Source organism: Chelon labrosus (genome assembly GCF_963514085.1).
Source record: "Chelon labrosus genome assembly, chromosome: 19".
Classification (NCBI taxonomy): domain Eukaryota; kingdom Metazoa; phylum Chordata; class Actinopteri; order Mugiliformes; family Mugilidae; genus Chelon; species Chelon labrosus.
In genome coordinates, this window is record NC_140352.1 from 9,718,316 (window position 1) to 9,738,308 (window position 19,993).

The 19,993-nt window shown below is 40.9% G+C and overlaps 1 protein-coding gene across 1 annotated transcript; it reads right to left on the minus strand.

The window, feature by feature from the left end:
• Positions 1-2,651: 2,651 nt before the first annotated feature.
• On the minus strand, positions 2,652-11,663 carry LOC311504142 (alpha-N-acetylgalactosaminide alpha-2,6-sialyltransferase 2-like; the record flags this gene model as incomplete). Its single annotated transcript, XM_084567139.1, has 9 exons — positions 2,652-2,855; positions 3,121-3,220; positions 4,450-4,533; positions 5,113-5,216; positions 5,290-5,428; positions 8,592-8,754; positions 10,677-10,839; positions 11,088-11,400; positions 11,563-11,663. 9 exons carry the CDS (start codon positions 11,661-11,663, stop codon positions 2,652-2,654), a joined length of 1,371 nt encoding a protein of 456 aa, XP_084423265.1.
• Between the last annotated feature and the right edge of the window lie 8,330 nt (positions 11,664-19,993).

Genomic DNA, 19,993 nt, shown 5'->3' on the forward strand with positions numbered 1-19,993 from the left:
CCTCAACATTAAGTAGACTAATTGGTCTAAACTGGCTTATTTCCAATGAGTCCCTCTCTTTGGGAATAAAAATCCCCCTTGCCCTGCGCCATGCCTTGGGAATAACCTGTTTCTTCCATACTACCTTCTAGGGGTGGGGAAAAAAATCGATTCTCCGATGGATTTCGAGTCTATCTTGAACGATTCTGTCTCGATTTTAAATAAGTTAAAATGAAAATTTTTAATTAGTTCGCCCGCTGCAATATTCTGTGCGCCTGCTGCGGAGCTCAACAGAAAACTCTACTCTCTGGCCTGCTGATTCTCTGCTATACACGCATGCGCACTTAACACACGTGCGAGTTGTTTACATGCAAAAAAGTTTAAGCGGCGATAAAATGGCTGCAATGGCGAGCGCTAGACTCATACGACCTGCACCGGCTTCTTTAAAAGCTGCCGTATGGCAGCATTTTGGATTCTATGAGGTTGGAGGCAAGATGGACAAGACTTACACCGTTTGTAAGGTCTGTGGAATTCAAATCAAATACTTCGCAAATACAACGAATTTGCAAAGCCACATTTCGCACTACCATCCAGAGTTGACAGAAAAAAGGGGACCCGTTCCTGATGCCAGCCAGAGGACAATTGATCAGGCAGTACAGCTGCCACCGAACTCGGAGAGGGCAAAACGGATTACTAAGTCCATTGCAAGATTTATTGCAATGGATTTAAGGCCATACTCAGTTGTGGAGAACGAGGGCTTTCGGGGCATGGTGCGTACGCTGGAGCCGAGGTACAAAATACCTTCTCGGCGATACTTCACAGACACAGCAATACCAACGCTGTACAGTGAAACCAAATCAAACGTTTTGGACACTTTGATGGAAGCGGGAAGGGTAGCTATAAAGTTCGAAAAGTCACAAAATTTAAAATCACGCATGGAAATGTACATTAAAAAAAAAAATCGAGATTAATCGATAATCGTTTTAGAATCGAATTGTTGACCTCTGAATCGGAATCGAATCGAATCGTGAGGTGCCAAGAGATTCCCACCCCTACTACCTTCATCAATTTCCACAAGAATCTCAGCACATCTAGTGCACTCTTATACAGCCGGTAGGGGACCCCATTAGGGGCGGGGCTGAAGAGGCTCTTGCGCGCCTTACCACTTCTTGAACCTCTGCCCACCTTGGCGGGCTGTCATCACACTGGCTACCTATTTCACCAATAGGTGGAATGTCAGAGGGTAGTGCCAACTTTCTAAACCTGTCCGTATCTTTATGCACCTCCTCCAAATACTCCTCAAGTTTCTCTTTTGGTACCGTGAGGCTACCATTCTTTTCCTTGCTAAATAGTGACTTCACAAACCTAAATGGGTCCTTATAAAATGCTACTCTAGCCCGCTCTTTCCTTTTCCTATTTTTCCTAATGTTCTCCGCCCTTCTTAATGCTGCCAACCGCTCCCTCACATCTGCCTGTAAACAATCAATACCTGTCTTCTCCTCATCTGTAGCTTTCCTCCACTGCCTCTTAAGGAGTCTCCTCTCCTGGACGAGCCTATCGATCTCTTGCTGACGCCTAGATCTAACTACCTGTCCCTCGTTTCTTCCGTTTTTCAACCACACCAAACCTTTCCTTACTATAATGATAAATGAGATCTCCCATTTTCTCCAACTTACTCCCCGCTGTCCCTTTAAGCCTACCTAGCGCACTAACCAAATCGCTATTGATGTCCTCCCACTGCCTACTATCAGCTGCACCTGGCCATTTGATCCTTGATTTCTGACCGCTAATTTTCTCCCTCTTTAGCTGGCTGGCCTCTCTGTCTGCCTCAGTGCTTGTACCTGCCTCAACGTTAGGGGTCCTGCGAACTGTGGGTTACTTCCTGTCGCTGGACTTCAACCGACTGACTTAATGCACTTCTTAAGAAGTAGCTATCAATGCAGGGTCCCTGTGTTCCCTCTGCAAAGCACTTTTTCCTCCCTTGATGGATTCTGAGGCCCTTCATCGTTGTTATCTTTTGCCAGCCACACACACAAACCTGCTGCTTCTTCCCATCTCCATCTGAACTAGTGACTTCCAATAACATGTTTTGCCTACTCAACAGAACTTAAAATTTAAGTGTATTTAAAATTTCTGAACTACAACTCAATATTATACACCGATCAGGCATAACATTATGACCACTGACAGGAGAAGTAAATAACATTGACCATCTTGTGACAATACAATGTGCTGCTTTTGGACCTGGCATTCGTGTGGATATTACTTAGACATGTACCACCCACCTAGACCAGACCAGGCAACCCGAACCCCATAGCAATTCACTGGATCCCAAACTGATCAAGTATTTGTCTCCTAAACCCACAGGACCCAAAGGCCCCCCACTAACAACATTCTGTTGCCAGACACAACAGGACACCCTCAGAAGGTCCATGTCCATTCTCTGATGAGTCACAACTGTTTTGGATGCAACAAGGGAGACCTACGTAATATTAGGAAGGTGGTCATATTGTTATGCCTGATCTGTGTATGTTTCCTGTTCATTCAGAATCTGGATTATAAAAATTTGGAAACAAAAAACAAAAAACCCAAATGTTTTAAACAAGGGGTTACTATTGTATAAATTACCTGAGTCAATGATTTCCTTTAACACATGTTAAATTCTTGATGTATTAGTGTTGCTTTGGCTTTTCTGTCCCTGGTTCAGATTTCTGATATAGCTTAAGTATTTTCCTGCTGTGAAGATTTTCCCACAAATTCTTCTCCAGAATGTAGTCATGGTTGCTGTAGAAAATGACCTTGGTTTTAATCTGCTTCTCAAAATAGTAGTTGGAGTATTTGCTGTAGTCTTTTGTCATGAATCCGTATGCATTCACCTGAGGATGACAGAGAAAGAAAACATGTAGGACAGGTGAAGGTTTAGAGTTCTTGTGTTTTTTCCTTGTGGAAACCAATGAAAACCCTTGACATGTGGATTTGTTCCAATTTACTGAATAGGATTTCCAATATTGGGGCTAACAGAACAAGATATTGCAGTTGTGACCTAAAGCTGGGTGTATGAATAAATGCTCTCATACCTAAGTGGCATACCTAAAGCTGGCTTGGTCTTTATCAGTATCTATGTTTACTACATTAACTTACTGTGTCGCAGGTATGTAGAGCCAGGAAGAGAGTGAAAGCCCCATTGGTTGGTCTGACTATTGGCCAGAATGAAGCATTCAGATTAGGTGACAATAAGAACCTGTCAGGTAATGAAAACACATCAACATACACATAGATTAGACTTAGAGTCATGTTTACATATATGAAAAGACTATTTGCAACTCCAAAATTAACAAGTAAATTGAAGGTTTGTACTAATTTTCCTGAAAAAAAAAATCTATTGGATCCCTTTTTTGTTGTATGCAGCATTTGTTATAATTGGTGATTTCAATCTTATAGTCTTCTAATCAGGATTAAAAGCTGGTGTTACACAGATGCTACATGGCAACACATTTCGCAGGAAGAGACACTTCTTTGAATAATCTTCTTAGTTTTTGTAAAATTATATGAAGTCCTGGATTTAGGTATCATTTAAATATTAACCCAGGAGAATGTATTTTTAAACTACTACTGTGTATATTATGCGTATATCGTTGTATTACTATGATTCATGAATTCATGTAAAAGCAGCTTGTTGAGATTCATTGTAAAATACTCTTTAGAGGACCTGACCTCAAAATTATAAAAAACATATTCATGTTATGAGGTTGTAACGTTCTGTGTCATGGTGTTGAATTTTGAATGTTTTGAGTAACCTTGTTTTTCTGTTGTTTCCTGTTTTATTTTGTAATCAGTTTTCTTGTTGAATTTAGGTTTTACTTCCTGTCACACTGTTCAAGAGACTGTATATAAATATGGACTACGCATCCCCACTTCCTTACACTGGCTAAGCTGACACTATTTTCCTGGGGATACAGGCAGTACAATCTTGTGATTTTATAGCCAAAGTCTGCAGAACGGTCCGAACCACGCGGAACTGTGTTATTGATGACCCGTCCGCACTTCTGCCAGACTCCCTTGTGTTTTTGTTTAATTAATACTGTGCTCTGGTGTCACCTGTCTCTAGTTATTCCATCAACCCTTGTGAGTGAGAGCATATATAACCCTGCCTTTGCTTTTGTCATGTTGTCTACTATGTTGCTCCTGTTGTGCTACCTCTGTCAAGTCGTTATTGAGTTTTCTTCTGAGATGTTACCCTGTTTGTCTTACACTCGTGCTTTCTCATGTTCCTCAGTTCTCGTCTTGGTTTTGGTCTTTATCTGTTTAGTTTTTTTTGGATTTGTGTGTTCAGATTATCCTGCCATCCCTGCAGCGCCTTTTTTCTTGTTTCGTAAGTTTTCATTAATTTAGCTTTGTTTCTTTTCTTTGTTCCATACATTTAGGTTTAAACCACAGAAAGTTTGGATGGGTGTTTGACAGGAGGCTGACCTGTTTCGTACGTATCGGAGGAAGTCTTGGTGCACAATGTAGAAGCGGCTCTCGTTGTACTGCCCTGAGTAGTACGTCCTTGGCCTGGAGGGTTAAAATACAAAAGCAGCAGTTGAAAATGAAGGAACAAGCTGACGAAAGATGGTCATTTTACGTTAGTACAACGTTGAGGCAGGACTGGGAACACGTCCCAGGTTGCACATTGTTCTTAAGTTGATTTTGTCAAGATTGTTGGCAGCTGTTGGCAGCTGTTGACATATGGGCGCACACCTGCCGTATCAGAGCACAAGGACAAAGAGTTTGAACTGAAAATCGATTGAATGGCACTATTGAGTCTGATGGACGTCACAGTAACAATGATCAAAATAATGGTTTGGAGAACAAAAATTTATTTTTAAAACTCTACATCTGCTTAGTCATACATGTATTTCAATTTTGTAAATCTGTTTTGAAATGCAATGTCAATTAAAGAGTTTTTTCTTTGAAATGAACAATGCGTACAGTAAGTAAGATTTATTTTTAAATGTAAAAATGTCTTGTAAGTTTTCTCAATTTATTTCAATCCAACACCATAAAAACTATTTAAGTCACATACAACAGTCTATATAACTGTAAAGTTATGTTATTTTAGCACAGATGAAGAAAAAAAAAAAAGATATTTACAGCGTTTTGTGGTACGAGCCAGCACGGACTCTTTCTCCTTTCAGAAGACCCTCCAGCCACTGGAAGTCCCTCATTCCTTCAGGAATCATGACGTACTTTATCCCCTGCCAAAGAGGAAGACAGACGTTATCTTTATTGAGAGTAAAAACAACATCATCTTTGTTTAAGTTTCAGTACCTCATCATGAGGGGCAGACGTGTAGCCGTACTTCTTGAACAAATATAGTGATGTGGTGATGGAGTGGGCCGTGTGAACGTAGACAGATGTTCTGTTTCCTACGTCTTCCTCATAACCCTGGGTCACGGCACCATTCATCCTGCCTCACAAACAATTCAAAACAAGAGGCTTTTCAGGATGTTGATTGGTGGTTGCATTTTCATTTGCTTAATTTACATAATACTCAAGTGTACTGACTTCTGAGTAAGCACTACTATCCCTCTTTACATATTTTGGAAGGCCATGGCCTTCACCGTCCAGAAGAAATGGTCCTGACAATAAAACCACACTGTAGGCTTTGTTTTTCTTTGTTTTTCTGTAACATTGTTTTTCTGTATCCTGATATTAAGCTTATTGTTTTCCTATATAAAGCAACTAAGCAGGCTTCCATGTCTTCATTTCAGTACATATGTATAATGCTGTATATTACATACATTGTGTTTTCGTTCCCTTTTAATTTTTCATGGTTCAGGTCTTAGTTACCATCCTTTGCATTTTAGTAGCATTATGAATGTTGTTGTTCTGTTGCTCCACCCCTTTGCAACAGAAAATTTCACTATTTGATGGACTGCAGTTGCACAGTGTGCAGATACTCATGTTTACACAAAGGCATGGCAACCTTCTGTAAAGTTGTTTTGAAGCTCAGTGTGTTGGCACTGGCTGTCACCATCTTGGCAGTAACGTTAAGCTTTAAAGCAATTAAATTGTTAAGTTCTATAAAACTTCAGCCTTGAACAAAAATCACTACATGAGGGTAAATAAAAGATGAATTACTCCTCAGTTAGTTTTTCTTTCACAGTGGAGTGGACTTTGAAACAGCACACAGATAAATAGACCTTTATGGTGTGAAATTAGTCTCGAAATGGTCACAAGTGCGTGACCCACAAGTGAAACATGATCCATCCGTATCTGCCGATCCGTATGCATAGGCTTAGACACTCGTAAGCACAGGAAGTCTTTTGAAAATGAAAAGGATGAGCTTTGTGAAGTTGAACGATCTGATTTGTGAATTTGCAATACAATCACACACGTTCAGATTGCTTGGTACGCATTTGTCACCCCCAAAATTCACACACAAATCGTTGTACGCATTTGTGAATGTCATGTTTCACGTGTGGATCATGCATTTGTGACCATTTTGAGACTAATTTCGCTCCATAGACCTTTACTATAAAATATAGTGCACAGTAATAAGTTAAAGATTTGAGTACATACAACCGGCCAACAGTAAACTATAATTGATTTTGATTTCTTTTATTAATGATTTTTTTTTTTTTATAAACTATAAAAAAAAAAACTTGCATAGATTTGTGTGGATATAACTGGTTTGAAGTGCAACAACAGACAAAACAACAACAAACTCACTCTCCAGCAGGTTGCAAAACAAAAGTACAGAGCACAGGTACAACATTTAAAAACAGCATACCTCTATTAATAATGGATGAAAATGACGAAGGGGAATAACTAATGCCATTTTATATAAAATTGGCAACCACAATAAAAAAAGCAAAATATTATATATTAATTCAATAATATTGGATTTTCATAAGGGTGCACGCACACTCAAACGTGTAATCATTCATTCATTCATTCATCTTCTGTAACCGCTTGTTCAGTGAAGGGTTGCAGGGTCTGCTGGAGCCTATCCCAGCTGTCATCAGGTGAGAGGGTACACCCTGGACAGGTCTCCAGTCTATCACAGTGCTAACCACCTCGCCATACATCCGTTTATTTTTGCATCAAATGATGCCATAATGGGATACATCTAATAGGAAGCACATTCTAAACATATGATATAAAATCTGTCAGTTATTCATTTTTGAAAACTCAATCGCAACATGCAAAGCCTAACAAATGGTACAGGTTGGATCCCTTTTTCTTTCCCACTGGAAAACATAAAACCATTTTATCTCTGTCCATTATGGAGCCTGTAGAGTTAAGTATTGACTCATGAGTTAGTAAGTGTTTTGGTGATGTTAAACTGTTTAAATTTAAACAGAATTGTTTCTGCTTCGTCATTATAAAGCTTTTCCTCATGATCAGTTTAAACTCTCGTTCAATGCCCTAATATAAAAGTAACTCAATAGAGCTCATAGGCTCCAAAAACTAAAGATATAAATAGCTCTTATGCATTGCATTTTTATATTTTTACATGTGCTTTAAAAATTAGATCCGTCAGCCTCTTGATTACTATCCGCCAATATTCTACCGAAACAGAATGTCTCTGTCCTGCTCCACGGACAGGTTGAGGAGGTCATTTGTTCCTCAGGCCATAAGACTGTACAACGCCTCCCTGTGAGGGAACAACTGGACTGTGGCCGATATTATATAACTTAAATGTCTTTTTTATGTGATGAAGCTGCTGGATACTGATTTTTCAAAAAAATAAAGTATCTATCTAATCTAATCTAATCTAATCTATAATTAGCATCCCGCGGAAAGCCAAATGTCCGTGTATTGTCATAAAAAAAACCAACCCACTGCTTTGTTTTGGTTTGGCCTCACTCCACACTGTACACCTGGACCATCAACCTAAACGCGAAGAACGTGCTGTTATTATAACACATGATGTACTGCAGCTGTATACTCCTTCACTAGCTTAGCCCCCTGCCAACTAATCAATATACGTAAGACACTGTCATGTCCTGCAGGAGAAGATCAAATCTGACTGGACTGATCAGTTTGGTATATACCACAGAACAGAAACAGTGGCAGTACTAAGGGAGCACTAAACTTTAAATACTAAACAAAGACATTAAAATAATACAAGAATTTGTTGTTATTGATGTTATTGGTGGTTGTCTGTCACTGGTCCAGAACATGGTCCGCACATTTGAATTTACATCGTGAAAACAGTGGTTTTGAACTTACTTTGTTTCAAGAGTGTTTTTTTTCCTGGTCTGATGCTCAAAACAGGCTTTGTGAACCCCAGACCTAAATGAATATTATTACTACTACTACTGTTACTAGAAATAACAATTACTGTATAGCACTACTACTACTACTGACAGTAATAGCAGCAGAAACAGCATCACTCTAAGCAAACACAACTCTGCCACCAAAGATCTTGCCACACACACACCTCGTCATCCAGGACTGATGACTCTATCGGAGACAGCAAACCTTAATCTCACTTGACACTAGGCAAAGACAAGGCGTTTTTGATAAGTTTGCTCTGGACAAACTAATCAACATGTTCTTATGAGAGCTGTCTGAACGTTGAAGAACATTTCAACAACATATTGATCCTAATCCTTTCTTACCTGAAAACATAATCATGAGAGTCGATCTCTGCGCCAACTTTGGAACCATTGAGGATTCCTGCTGTACCCACCACAGCGCAGCGCACACAGCCATCACCTCCTGGTTTTGGAAGGAGCAGAGGCTCTGTTGGCTTTGGAATCAGCTTCAGTGAAGGCATCACATCTGCAAATTAAAAGAAAACACGTGAAGGACAAAGGACACTCCTTTGAGGACAGCAATGTACGCATTTTAACCAGAGAAGAGAGATGGTTTAAAATAAGCCCCACAGTATGTTAAATTGGAAAACCGCTCTCTGAACAAGGGAGGTGGACTGAGCTGTAATGTGCCATCAATCTACAACGCCCGTCACCAAGAAGTTTCATCCCCGTTTACATCTTGAGACTGAAGTCTCTGGCTGACCAGCGTTTTGGTGGCGTTTTTTCAGAGCGAGCCAGACTGACGAGCGCACGAGTTTAAATGGCTCGCACCAATGTTGGCTACGTGGTTTGATTTTGATACTAAAGGTCCTATTAGATACAGATTAAAATAAATAAATAAAATAAAAATATATTATAAATTCCTTCTACAAATGATTTTGGGACCAAAAGGGTTAGGGTTAACCCTGTAATTTGTCTTATTTCCCAAAGTTTAAAGCTTCCATCTGCTGTCCAGCAAATTCAGGCTTTGCAATCGTTCTCTGTCAGTCAAATTTAGAACACTAAACTGAATTATAATAAATTTGAATTTCTAAGTAGGTGAAACCAGAGGCGGGTTTAGGTATGGGCAACCATAGGCCGGTGGGAAGCAGAAGAGAGCGTTGATCTATCAAATAGCAGACCTCTATAGTACACTACAGTGTATTTAAAATGACACCACAAAACGCTGTCAAATATACCACAAATCAATTCATTTATTATTCTGTTAATTTAGTCCAATAACACAGAAGTTATGGGCCTATACAAGTAAATAATGATGTTAATACTGAAGCAGTTTACACCATCAGGGTGAATTGGTTTAGTCCTGACTGTTGACTGATGGGTAATGTAGTGATTCTCCACTGCCAAATTAACACCATGGAAATGAAGAGGTCAAAGCATCCGGTGCCCAGTTTAGAAAAGAAGAAAAAAGATAAAGGTACACTGCTGTCATCTATGAGTATTTATGACAACTGCGTGTTACGCTTGTTACTGTGTTGTTTGCTCACTATCCTCTGACACAAGGCAACATTTTGCATCTATCAACTGGATATCTATCAGTCCATCTATTAACTGGATATGATTTCACATCATTTTTATAATGATAATCCAGCACATTTAATCCTGTTACAATCCAACACATCATTTATTTTTGATTATTTTCAGAATAGAATTTTATTATAATAGTTTGTGCAATAGTAGGTTGTGCAATATTATTTTAGGACTTAAGATTATTATATATTCATTTCTTTATCAGCTCCTGCACTTTATTTACATGTTTAACATTTCAGTAGTTATCTGATCCCCTTAGTTAGTTAGAGAAAGAGAGTAATCTTATTTCATACTGTCTTTGTTCAGGGTGGGATAGTTAGGGGCGTGACAGTATCTCTGTGCGTGTTTAATGGAGGAATAAAGTTGTGTGTTTACCATCCTGCTGATGATTAAAGATTCAGCATACGGTTCTTTTTACAAAAGTGTCACCCAGTTACAAAAATTTTCACAGAGGCCAAAATGGTTGAGTACTACAAACAGGTAGGACTTTGCCACTCTGATAAAAGCTTTCTCTAGGTTTTATGACAGGAAAGCAGGGTCCGGTTCTACTCTCCTGGCATGTATATTTAAAACCCATCTAGGCTCATAATGAATGCGTTCAATCTGTTATTAATAAATCCTGGGAGAATAATCTCTAATCTTTTTGTCAGAATTTTGCAGAAAATGTTTAGATCTGAACATAGAAGACTTATTGGTCTCAAATTTTCACATTTATCATTTGGTTTTCTGGGTTATATATATCCAGAAAGCAGAACACAAATTCAACAACAATTTGTTTCCAGTATTGCTTTACGGCTGTTCATTCATCAGCCCTGTACATGAAATACTGCCTTGGCACAGACACACATAAATACCTACCGTCGTACTTGTACTCCATAAAACCAAAAGGATTGTTAAAATGTGAAAGTCGGTTCCATTCGCTCATGTTGATGTTGTCTTTGTGCAGAAACAAACGTATTTTGGGAAGAAAAGCCTTCTTGAAGCTCTCATCCTTTGAGTTTCGCAGAGACTGGTTACAAGTCTAAAAATGATAAAATCTTAAATTATGAAATAAGCTAAACATTGTCAGATGATAGAGAAGGCAAAAAAAGGTGGTCAAACAATTAGAGAATGACAGTCACCATTTAAATAAATTGATTCATTCACTGCAAACAATAAATGCATGCAGGTGACGCTAAAGTCACCAGCCGTCTTCAGCTGTGCTAACCCACAAACTTTAAGTTAATGCATTTAAACAGATTCTGTTCTATCTTGTCACCGCATGCTTACTGTCTGTCTAGGTGGGGCATCCTGGTTATAAACATCCTCAAAATCCCACTTTGGAAGCTTGTTGAAGGATTTCTTGAAGAGGATGGGCATTGGCGTCTCAGCTGCGGCTGGATTTGTAGAAGTGCTCATTTGATCCGTTTTTGGTGTTGTCACTGGGTTTGCTTTTGTTGAAATAGTTATTTTTGCCTGGTGTGTTGTGGTAAACACAGCAGGACGTGGAGTCGAGTTTCCTTTTTTTCCAGAGAGTGTCAAGTCATTTTCATGTGACATGTTTCCCTTTGTGTGTCTGACTTTTCCTGAGAAAGTTTTCCAGCTGAAAATTTCACAAAACAAAGTGTAACATAAGAGACATTTTATAAATGTACAAAAAGAAATGTACAGAATTATCTTATAATTTACCTGCAAAAAAAATATAAATGTTATAGCTTCCTTTCTTGTGTGCTATTTCTGGGCAAAATGCAAAAGCACAACTTACCTGAAGTTTTTTACTGAACCTTCCCATGATAGAATAAAAAAATTAATGCTAAGTGTTATCACAATTAACAGAGAAAAGGCCCTGATGGCTCGGACTGCCATCCCTGAGAAGTGGAGGCTTTTGAGTCGAATGAACCAGAGGAGTGTCTTTCTCTCCTGAAATGTACCCACTAGATCCATATGATAATGTAGGTGGGCAGGGTTGCTTGGCATGAAACAAAGAAGGTCAATAAAATGACATCAATCACACACCGTAGCTTTACAGGTATCTGGTTTATTACACAGCAACAGGGGTGTTATGCAGAAGTAATCTTGTGGGTTTCATACAGATTTCAAAAATAGTGGTGCAATAAAACAAACGGACCTTGTTATATTTATACACCAATGAGGGCGGTCGCTGCAAGAGTAGAGTGTACATCTGTGTTGAATACTGCGAACAAGTTCATGTGAGTATTTGGAGAAGTCCTTCAGTGGTGCATGAAGGTAAAAGAGCCCACGTCCTGTGGAATATATGAGAGAGGAGTCTCAGATGGAGTAGAGTCGGAGCTGCTCCTCTATGTCTCTGTTGGACACCTCCCCAAACGTCTCCTTGTTGTCTTTGAGCAGCTGGAAGATGGCGGCCAGCTGCTCACGTTGCACCCTGAGAAGACACAAATCAACGGCATATTGTGAGGTGAACAAAACAAATAATCCTGCGTGCTGTTGATCGGTGGAGCAAACTTTTAATGAACTATTGACAACGTGTGCTCATACACAGAACACAGATAGCTGCAGAAACAACACACACAATCTGAAGCGATTATTCTAAAATATATATATATATAGTTTTGTTATATATATTATTTTTGCCCACAAGTATCAACCCTTGAATGAGAAGTGTCCTTCATATGACACGCCTTGCTCAATCCAGCCAGAAATGCAAATAAAGATAAGATACACTGATCGGGCATAACATTATGACCACCCTGCTAATATTGCAGGTGGCTCCGAAACAGTTGTGACTCATCAGAGAATGGTGTTGGGCCTTCTGAGGGTGTCCTGTGGTGTCTAGCAACAAAATGTTGTTAGTGTGTGTGTGTGTGTGGGGGGGGCTTTGGGTCCTATGGGTTGAGAGGAGCGGCCTCTGGATCATCCCACAGATACTTGATCAGTTTGGGATCTAGTGAATTTGGACGCCTGGTCAACGCCTTGTGCTGTTCTTCATGTTTTTTGAGTTGTTCCTAAATCTCTGTCAAGGAGTGTCATTGCTATGGGGTGGTTGTGCCTGGTCTGGTCTAGGTGGGTGCTACATGTCTAAGTAACATCCACACGAATGCCAGGTCCAAAAGTTTCCCAGCAGAACATTGTATTGTGACAAGATGATCAATGTTATTTACTTCTCCTGTCAGTGGTTTTAATGTTGTGGCTGATCGGTGTATGTGACTGGCGTTATTCTGCTTTAAATGTTATTGCTCCTGTCCAGTATTTAATCAATGATTGTTGATCCACTTACTCATTAAATCATTAAATGAGAGATCACAGGTACTGCTTTCAAACATCGGTATCAGTGCAACAGTGCTCCTTCCCAGCATCTGTCATCACATATCACAAGACACGTGGTGTGTGATAACAGATGTCACTAGCCATATTCTGACGTGTTCCCTTCTCCCTCTCTGTTCCTGTGTGACCGAGCAGCTTAGGTGTTGACCCTCCTGTCAGCACAGGCCCCAGCGTTGCGTTACTCTGACTCCACCTTGTGGCCGAGCAGACGCGACTCCTCGGCGGGATTAATTGACGCTCAAAGGTGACGACTGGAGGTGACACCTGAAGATCACACGTCTAATGCGGAATAACGGGGCAGCAGCAGGAGGAGGAGGAGTAAGCAACACTGCACAGTCACGTCAGTCGCTTTGTGGCCACTTGAGAGTAAAAAGCTGATGAGGTAAGAATCCCTGCTGAGTCGATTCTGCGACTGTGAATGCAAATCTGCGGAGTTTTCACACAATGGCCAGAAAGTGACTCTCCTGGGACATACGGGTGAGAATAACTCATACTTTACCTCATGTATGCTCCTTGTAGTGGCTAGTCTTTATTTAGCCGCTACTGGCTGATAGTGGATTGAGGCTGTGTTGGGACGTGTACTCGGTTTAAAATAAAATAATAATCAATAGTCCATTTCCCGTTGTTTACTTAAATGTCCTTTTTATTTCCTATGACGGTGCCTTTGATTATAGTGAAAAACAAAATGGTTGAAATAATAAACTCAAGCACAGTCGAAAAACTGTTGGTCTCCTCCACTACAGCAAACAAAACACATAATTCAGCCAAACTTAAAACACCTGTAGCCACCTTCGGCCGCATGACACTCAGCCACGCATGACACTTCACTGACCCCCGGTGGCTCGGAGGAAAACAACCCTCTTAAAGAATATGTGGCTCTTACACTCCTTTTTCAGGCTTACAGACAGTTAAAATCTCTGTTGGAGTGTATCCTGCAATGATAAGAGCAGGGCATGCAGAGACATCACAGAAAAAACTAAATAAATGAAAACCGCGGTTTCTTTTTCCTGTCTCGTGGCATTTACGCGTCAGCTAATACCTGGCACGGACTCAATTTCGCCTTACTCTGTCTAGCCTAAAGCCGAGCGGTGATACAGCAGCTAAACGTGGAGGGCTCTGAATAGGGTTGCAAAATTCCGGGAATTTTCAAATTTGGAAACTTTCCATGGGAATTAACGGGAATATATGGGAATTAACGGGAATTAACGGGAATATATGGGAATAAACAGGAATAAATAAGAAATTTACAAAATTGAAGGTTGGCCCTTAACAGGGAACTTAAATATAGTTGGGGGGAATATATTGTAGCATAGTCTTGGCTAAAACAACTAGATTTAATGCAAGTACACTCCTCAATCACATGCACACTGCTTACTGCAGGGCTATTGAGGCCACGCCCCCTACATGCACTGTGCATTCCTCCATCACATGCACAGGTGATTTCTTGAAGCCTGGAGGCCACACTTTTGAGCTCAAAGCACAAGACTATTGAAGCCACACATTTGAGCCCGCGGACTATATAAAGTCAAGTAAGTTTTGATAATATCATGGGGTAAATATATTTGATCTATAACGTTATTAATGTTTAACTTGCAAATATTAAATAAAAATGTATTAATACAGTAGCTAACTATCTGGTAAGTTAGGTGCTAAATGAAAGCTATTTTTCATTTCATTGACCATTTAAGAGGCTAGCTAATTATGGTGGTAGCTCCCTCAAATTTGATGCTGTTTCTTCTGACTCCTGCAAGACGGTTTTCTGTAACCATACAAGAATTTATACATCAATTGTCAAATATTTTGAAGACCATTCCAGTTGTTTAGCCAACTATATTTCTGTTCATGCCATTGCTTTAGTGTTTTTACAAGCTTTTTGGTTATTTTATTCTACAGAAAAATGCCACGTTTGCCATCTGATGTGTGGAAGCATTTCACACAAGCTAATGTTGAAGGAAAGTCTTTGTATATGTGTAAATATTGTGGAAAGACATACGTGAAGAATGCTACAAAAATGCAGCAACATATTGCAAAGTGCCAAAAAGTTCCTCAAGGCTCAAAACAATCAGCAGACAAGAGTTCCACTCCAGGGGGAAATGAATCTGCTGTATCAGAGTCAGATAGCCTCTCATCAGCTCCTGGCCCCTCTGGCATCAGAGGATTCTTTGATTCAATGGATGAACGTAGCCAGAGAAATGCAGATGAATGTTTTGCTCGTGCAGTCTACGCAACTGGCTCACCCCTGATACTGCCATCCAGTGTGTACTGGAAGAGATTTTTGAATGTTCTCCGGCCAGCATACACCCCCCCAACCAGACATGCCCTATCTAATCATTTGGTGGATGAGGAGTTCAACAGAGTGCAAACAAAGGTCAAACAAACCATTGTCAAAGCAGACTGTATTTCAGTCATCTCTGATGGGTGGTCAAATGTTCGGGGACAAGGAATTATCAACTACATTGTCACCACCCCTCAACCTGTATTCTACAAGAGCACAGACACAAAGGACAACAGACACACAGGCCCCTACATTGCTGATGAGCTGAAAGCGGTCATCAATGACATTGGACCAGAGAAGGTTTTCGCACTTGTCACTGACAATGCACCAAACATGAAGGTTGCCTGGGCATACGTGGAGGAGACCTACCCTCATATAACAACCATTGGCTGTGCTGCCCATACTCTTAATCTTCTCCTGAAAGACATCATTGCACTGAAGACAATGGACACACTACACAAGAGAGCTAAACAAGTTGTGAAGTATGTGAAGGGCAAACAAGTAGCTTCAGCAACCTATCTCTCAAAGCAAAACGAAACAAACAAGAGTACCACACTGAAGCTCCCCAGCATCACACGATGGGGTGGTGTTGTCATCATGTATGACAGTCTTTTGGAGGGAAAGGAGTCTCTGCAGGAGATGGCCATATCCCAGACTGCAGGCATTGAGGGTGACATCAAGAGAATCCTGTTAGATGATGTGTTCTGGGAAAGAGTGACTAGCAGCCTGAGAATCCTCAAACCAATTGCAGCAGCAATTGCCAAGATAGAGGGTGATGATGCCATCTTATCAGATGTCCACTGTCTCTTTGCTGACCTCAAAGAAGAAATCCAGACGGTCCTGCCCACTTCCCTACTACTCAAAGCAGAGGAAACTGCTGTGGTCAAGTCAATGGAGAAGCGCCGGGAGTTCTGCATGAAGCCAGTGCATGCAGCAGCATACATGCTGGACCCAAAATATGACAGGGGCATTCTCTCTGGAGAAGAGATTAACGGTGCTTATGCTGTCATTACAGCCATGTCAGACCACCTGGGCCTTGATAAAGGCAAGGTTCTGGGCAGTTTGGCGAAGTACCGAACCAAGACTGGCCTTTGGGAAGGGGATGGAATCTGGCAGTCATGCCAGCACATATCTGCATCCACCTGGTGGAAGGGACTTTGTGGATCTGAGGCCGTTGCACCTATAGCCTCCATCATCCTCCAAATCCCACCATCATCAGCCGCCTCTGAGCGAAACTGGTCACTGTTCGGGAACACACACACAAAGGTTCGCAACAGGCTCACAAACGTGAGAGTGGAAAAACTGGTGGCCATTCGGGCAAACCTAAGGCTCTTTGAACCTGACACAGAGCCATCCTCAACAAGGCTGGACAGTGACACTGAAGAGGAGTCATTGGAGTCGGATGTTGAGGAGGTGAACATGGAGGATGTTGATGAGGCCTAGGAAGAGGCCATTGCCTGAAAGGTTTTGGCAAAAATGCAGAACATGCAGAAACTAGGCTTGCGAAGCTTGACGGAAGAGGCTTTTGTTTTACATGTTGAATGGGACTTTGCTGGAGGGAGTGGGGGTCATTTTACTTTTTGATTGGGTGGGGGAGGGGTGAGTATTTACTCAACATTCATGTTTTGGTTGTTCATTAAAATAATTGTTCATACAAGAATAAAAACTAAAGTTCTACTGAAATAAATCTGTTGAAATGTCATGTTTTTGTATTATTTTGCATGGATGTCTGCTTATGACAAAAAATATTTACATTTATGTTTGGATATGATACAGTTTGTTTAAATTACCCCCAATTTCCAGTTAATTCCTATAAATTCCCAATAATTCCCATAATTCCCATAATTCCCATGGAAGGTTTCTAATTTGGAATATTTCCAAAATTCCCCAGTTTAACTTCCCATGGAAAGTTTCTGGAAATTTACCGGAAATTTACCGGAAATTTTCCACCCCTTTGCAACCCTAGCTCTGAATAAAAAATGCCAACGACACACAACCACACGTGAAGCAGAGACAGGACGGTGAGAGGGAGGAAGAAGAGCAGCGGACAACCGGACAGTCAGCAAAACAGACGAGTGGAAATGACATATTTGTGTATGGAAACTGGTGAGAAGCATGAATTTTTAGTAGATGTTTGACTAAGAATCTTGTGGCAAAGCATTTCTCCCCATTCATGAGATTTCTGGGTGTCACTTTTTGATTAACAACACTATAAAAAAGTGTATAAGCCATCGTAAATCATGTACAGTACCCATTTACAGAACAGCTGTTAAAAATCCTCTTCCATCAGTGGCGTCTCAGCTGAGGGACAAAAGAGTAAAGGAGCACAGCTGCCCTCAAAGACTCCCATCCAGTGGGCTGATGGCCACCAGACCATCCTTGAGCAGCTTATTGATATCCTGTCACACCCACCTGTACTGTTCTATCGGGATTTTGAATCCGGGTTGCAGATGGGTTGGAGAGCTTGCTGACTTTAAGTTCAGTATGAAGTACAGACCAGGAAAAGTCAATGTGGATGTTAAAAGTGATGTTGCCTATGCTGCTCCTCTTAACCTGACCCAAAATTCACACTCACCATGTACAATGACATTACCTGCCATCAGCCAGAGTGAACTGATTAGAGCTCAGAGGCAAGATGTGGTTATTAATGAGATCATAAAGCTTAAACAGTCAAAAGCAGTGCTCACCAATGAAGACAGGAGTGTCCCTGTGAAAAGGCTGATGCATGAATGGGGAAAGCTGTACATGGAGTCTTGTTTTCTTTACAGAAGCTGGTCCTACCTGTTGAGTATCGGTCCCTCGTACTTAAGCATCTGCACAATGACAAGGGTCATCTGGGGGCAGAGTGAGTTATTGGGCTAGCAGGAGATTGTCTCTATTGAAACCTGTGACCCATGAAATCTGTGGCCCATGACAGAGCACCAGTGGAAACAATCACGACCAGTGCACCCCTGGAGCTTGTGTCCATAGACTACATGCACCTAGAACAGAGCAAAGGGGGATATGACTACATCTTCGTATGCATAGACCACTTCAGGAGATTTGCCCAAGTGTATGCAACACGGAATAAATCAGGCAGAACAGCTGCAGAGAGAATATTTAATGACTTTATTCCTCGGTTTGGGTTCCTGGGCAGGCTGCACCACGACCAAGGCATGGAATTTGAAAATGCCCTGTTCACGACCCTACAGAAGATGAGTCTCTCCAGAACAACAGAACAACCTCCTCCAACTTGTAAATAACTTACCTGTGAGTATGCCTGAACAGTCCAAGAACAAAACACCAACCAAAGAAAATAAGCAAAGCGTGGACAGAGAGAACCATGTCACAGCAGTGATTCACCTGATGATGATGATGATGTCCCTAGAGCACAATACTGGTTAAGAGTGTCCAGGCCAGCTGAGTTACAAAGGCCATCCTACCAGCCTCAGGGGTCTGTGAACGCTGTTGGACTTTGTAGGGCACAAAAACTACACACCTTATCATGCGCTATACCAACCACTGCTCTACCCTGTCATGATAGCATACACTGTCCCTTCCTTTGCATATTAACACACACATATGCCCACACTCATATTTACATAAACACAAGAAACGGAAACCTCAGGACTGTGTATATTTGTTGTGGTTTTAAGGAAAAGTGTGGAGTTCTGATTTTTTTGTTGGGGAATGTGTGACCCACACAAAATGTGGTCACATTTGTTTTTTATTGTATTTTATTTTTAATATTGACCTCTTTTTGGAGCAGTATTAGCTATTTGTCCACTAAATAATTTCATGCAGTAGCACGGTTGGACCAATAGATGGCAGTAATAGAGCGTTGATTAGACTGGAAGCGTCTCTTTTCGGTGGAGAGGGGTTGTCGCAGGGCTAACACAGAGAGACAGACAACCATTCACACTCACACCTACAGCCAATTCATAATCACCAATTAACCAAGAAGCATTTCTTTGGACGTACCTGGAGAGAACTCACGCAGATAAAAGGAGAACATGCAAACTCCACACAGAAAGGCCTTAGCCGGGCTGGATTCGAACCCGGGACCTTCTTGCTGTGAGGCATCAGTGCTAACCACCACGAAACTGTTCATAAATAAAATACAGTCCACTCTATGCCCAAACACACTTATTATTTACTGCTCTTTCATTGTGTATTGTATCTGGAATAATGATATTTATTAGGGGTGTGCATCTCTCCAATATAAGACGATTCGATACGTATCTAGATACATGGGGTACGAAACGATTCAGGAAGGATACATTTTAAAAACAACCGATTCGATTCGATTCGGTAGGATTTGATCCGATCCGATCCGATACGATTCGGTACGATTCAGTGCAATATGATGTAATCCGATGAGTCTGTGCAAATTCTCATTTGTCCAGGTCAAAGGCATCTCTAGGCAATTGAATCAGGTCAACTGGACTTGGTTTTTGTCTGTGAAGACGTTTCGCTCCTTATCCAAGTGGCTTCATCAGTTCGAGAGACTAGCAGCAAGTCTGACTAGCCCGCAGACACAGACAAAAACCAAGTCCAGTTGACCTGATTCAATTGCCTAGAGAGTAATCCGATATAGTTCCTTGTTTAAAGTAGACATTTTACATTATGAATGATCCTA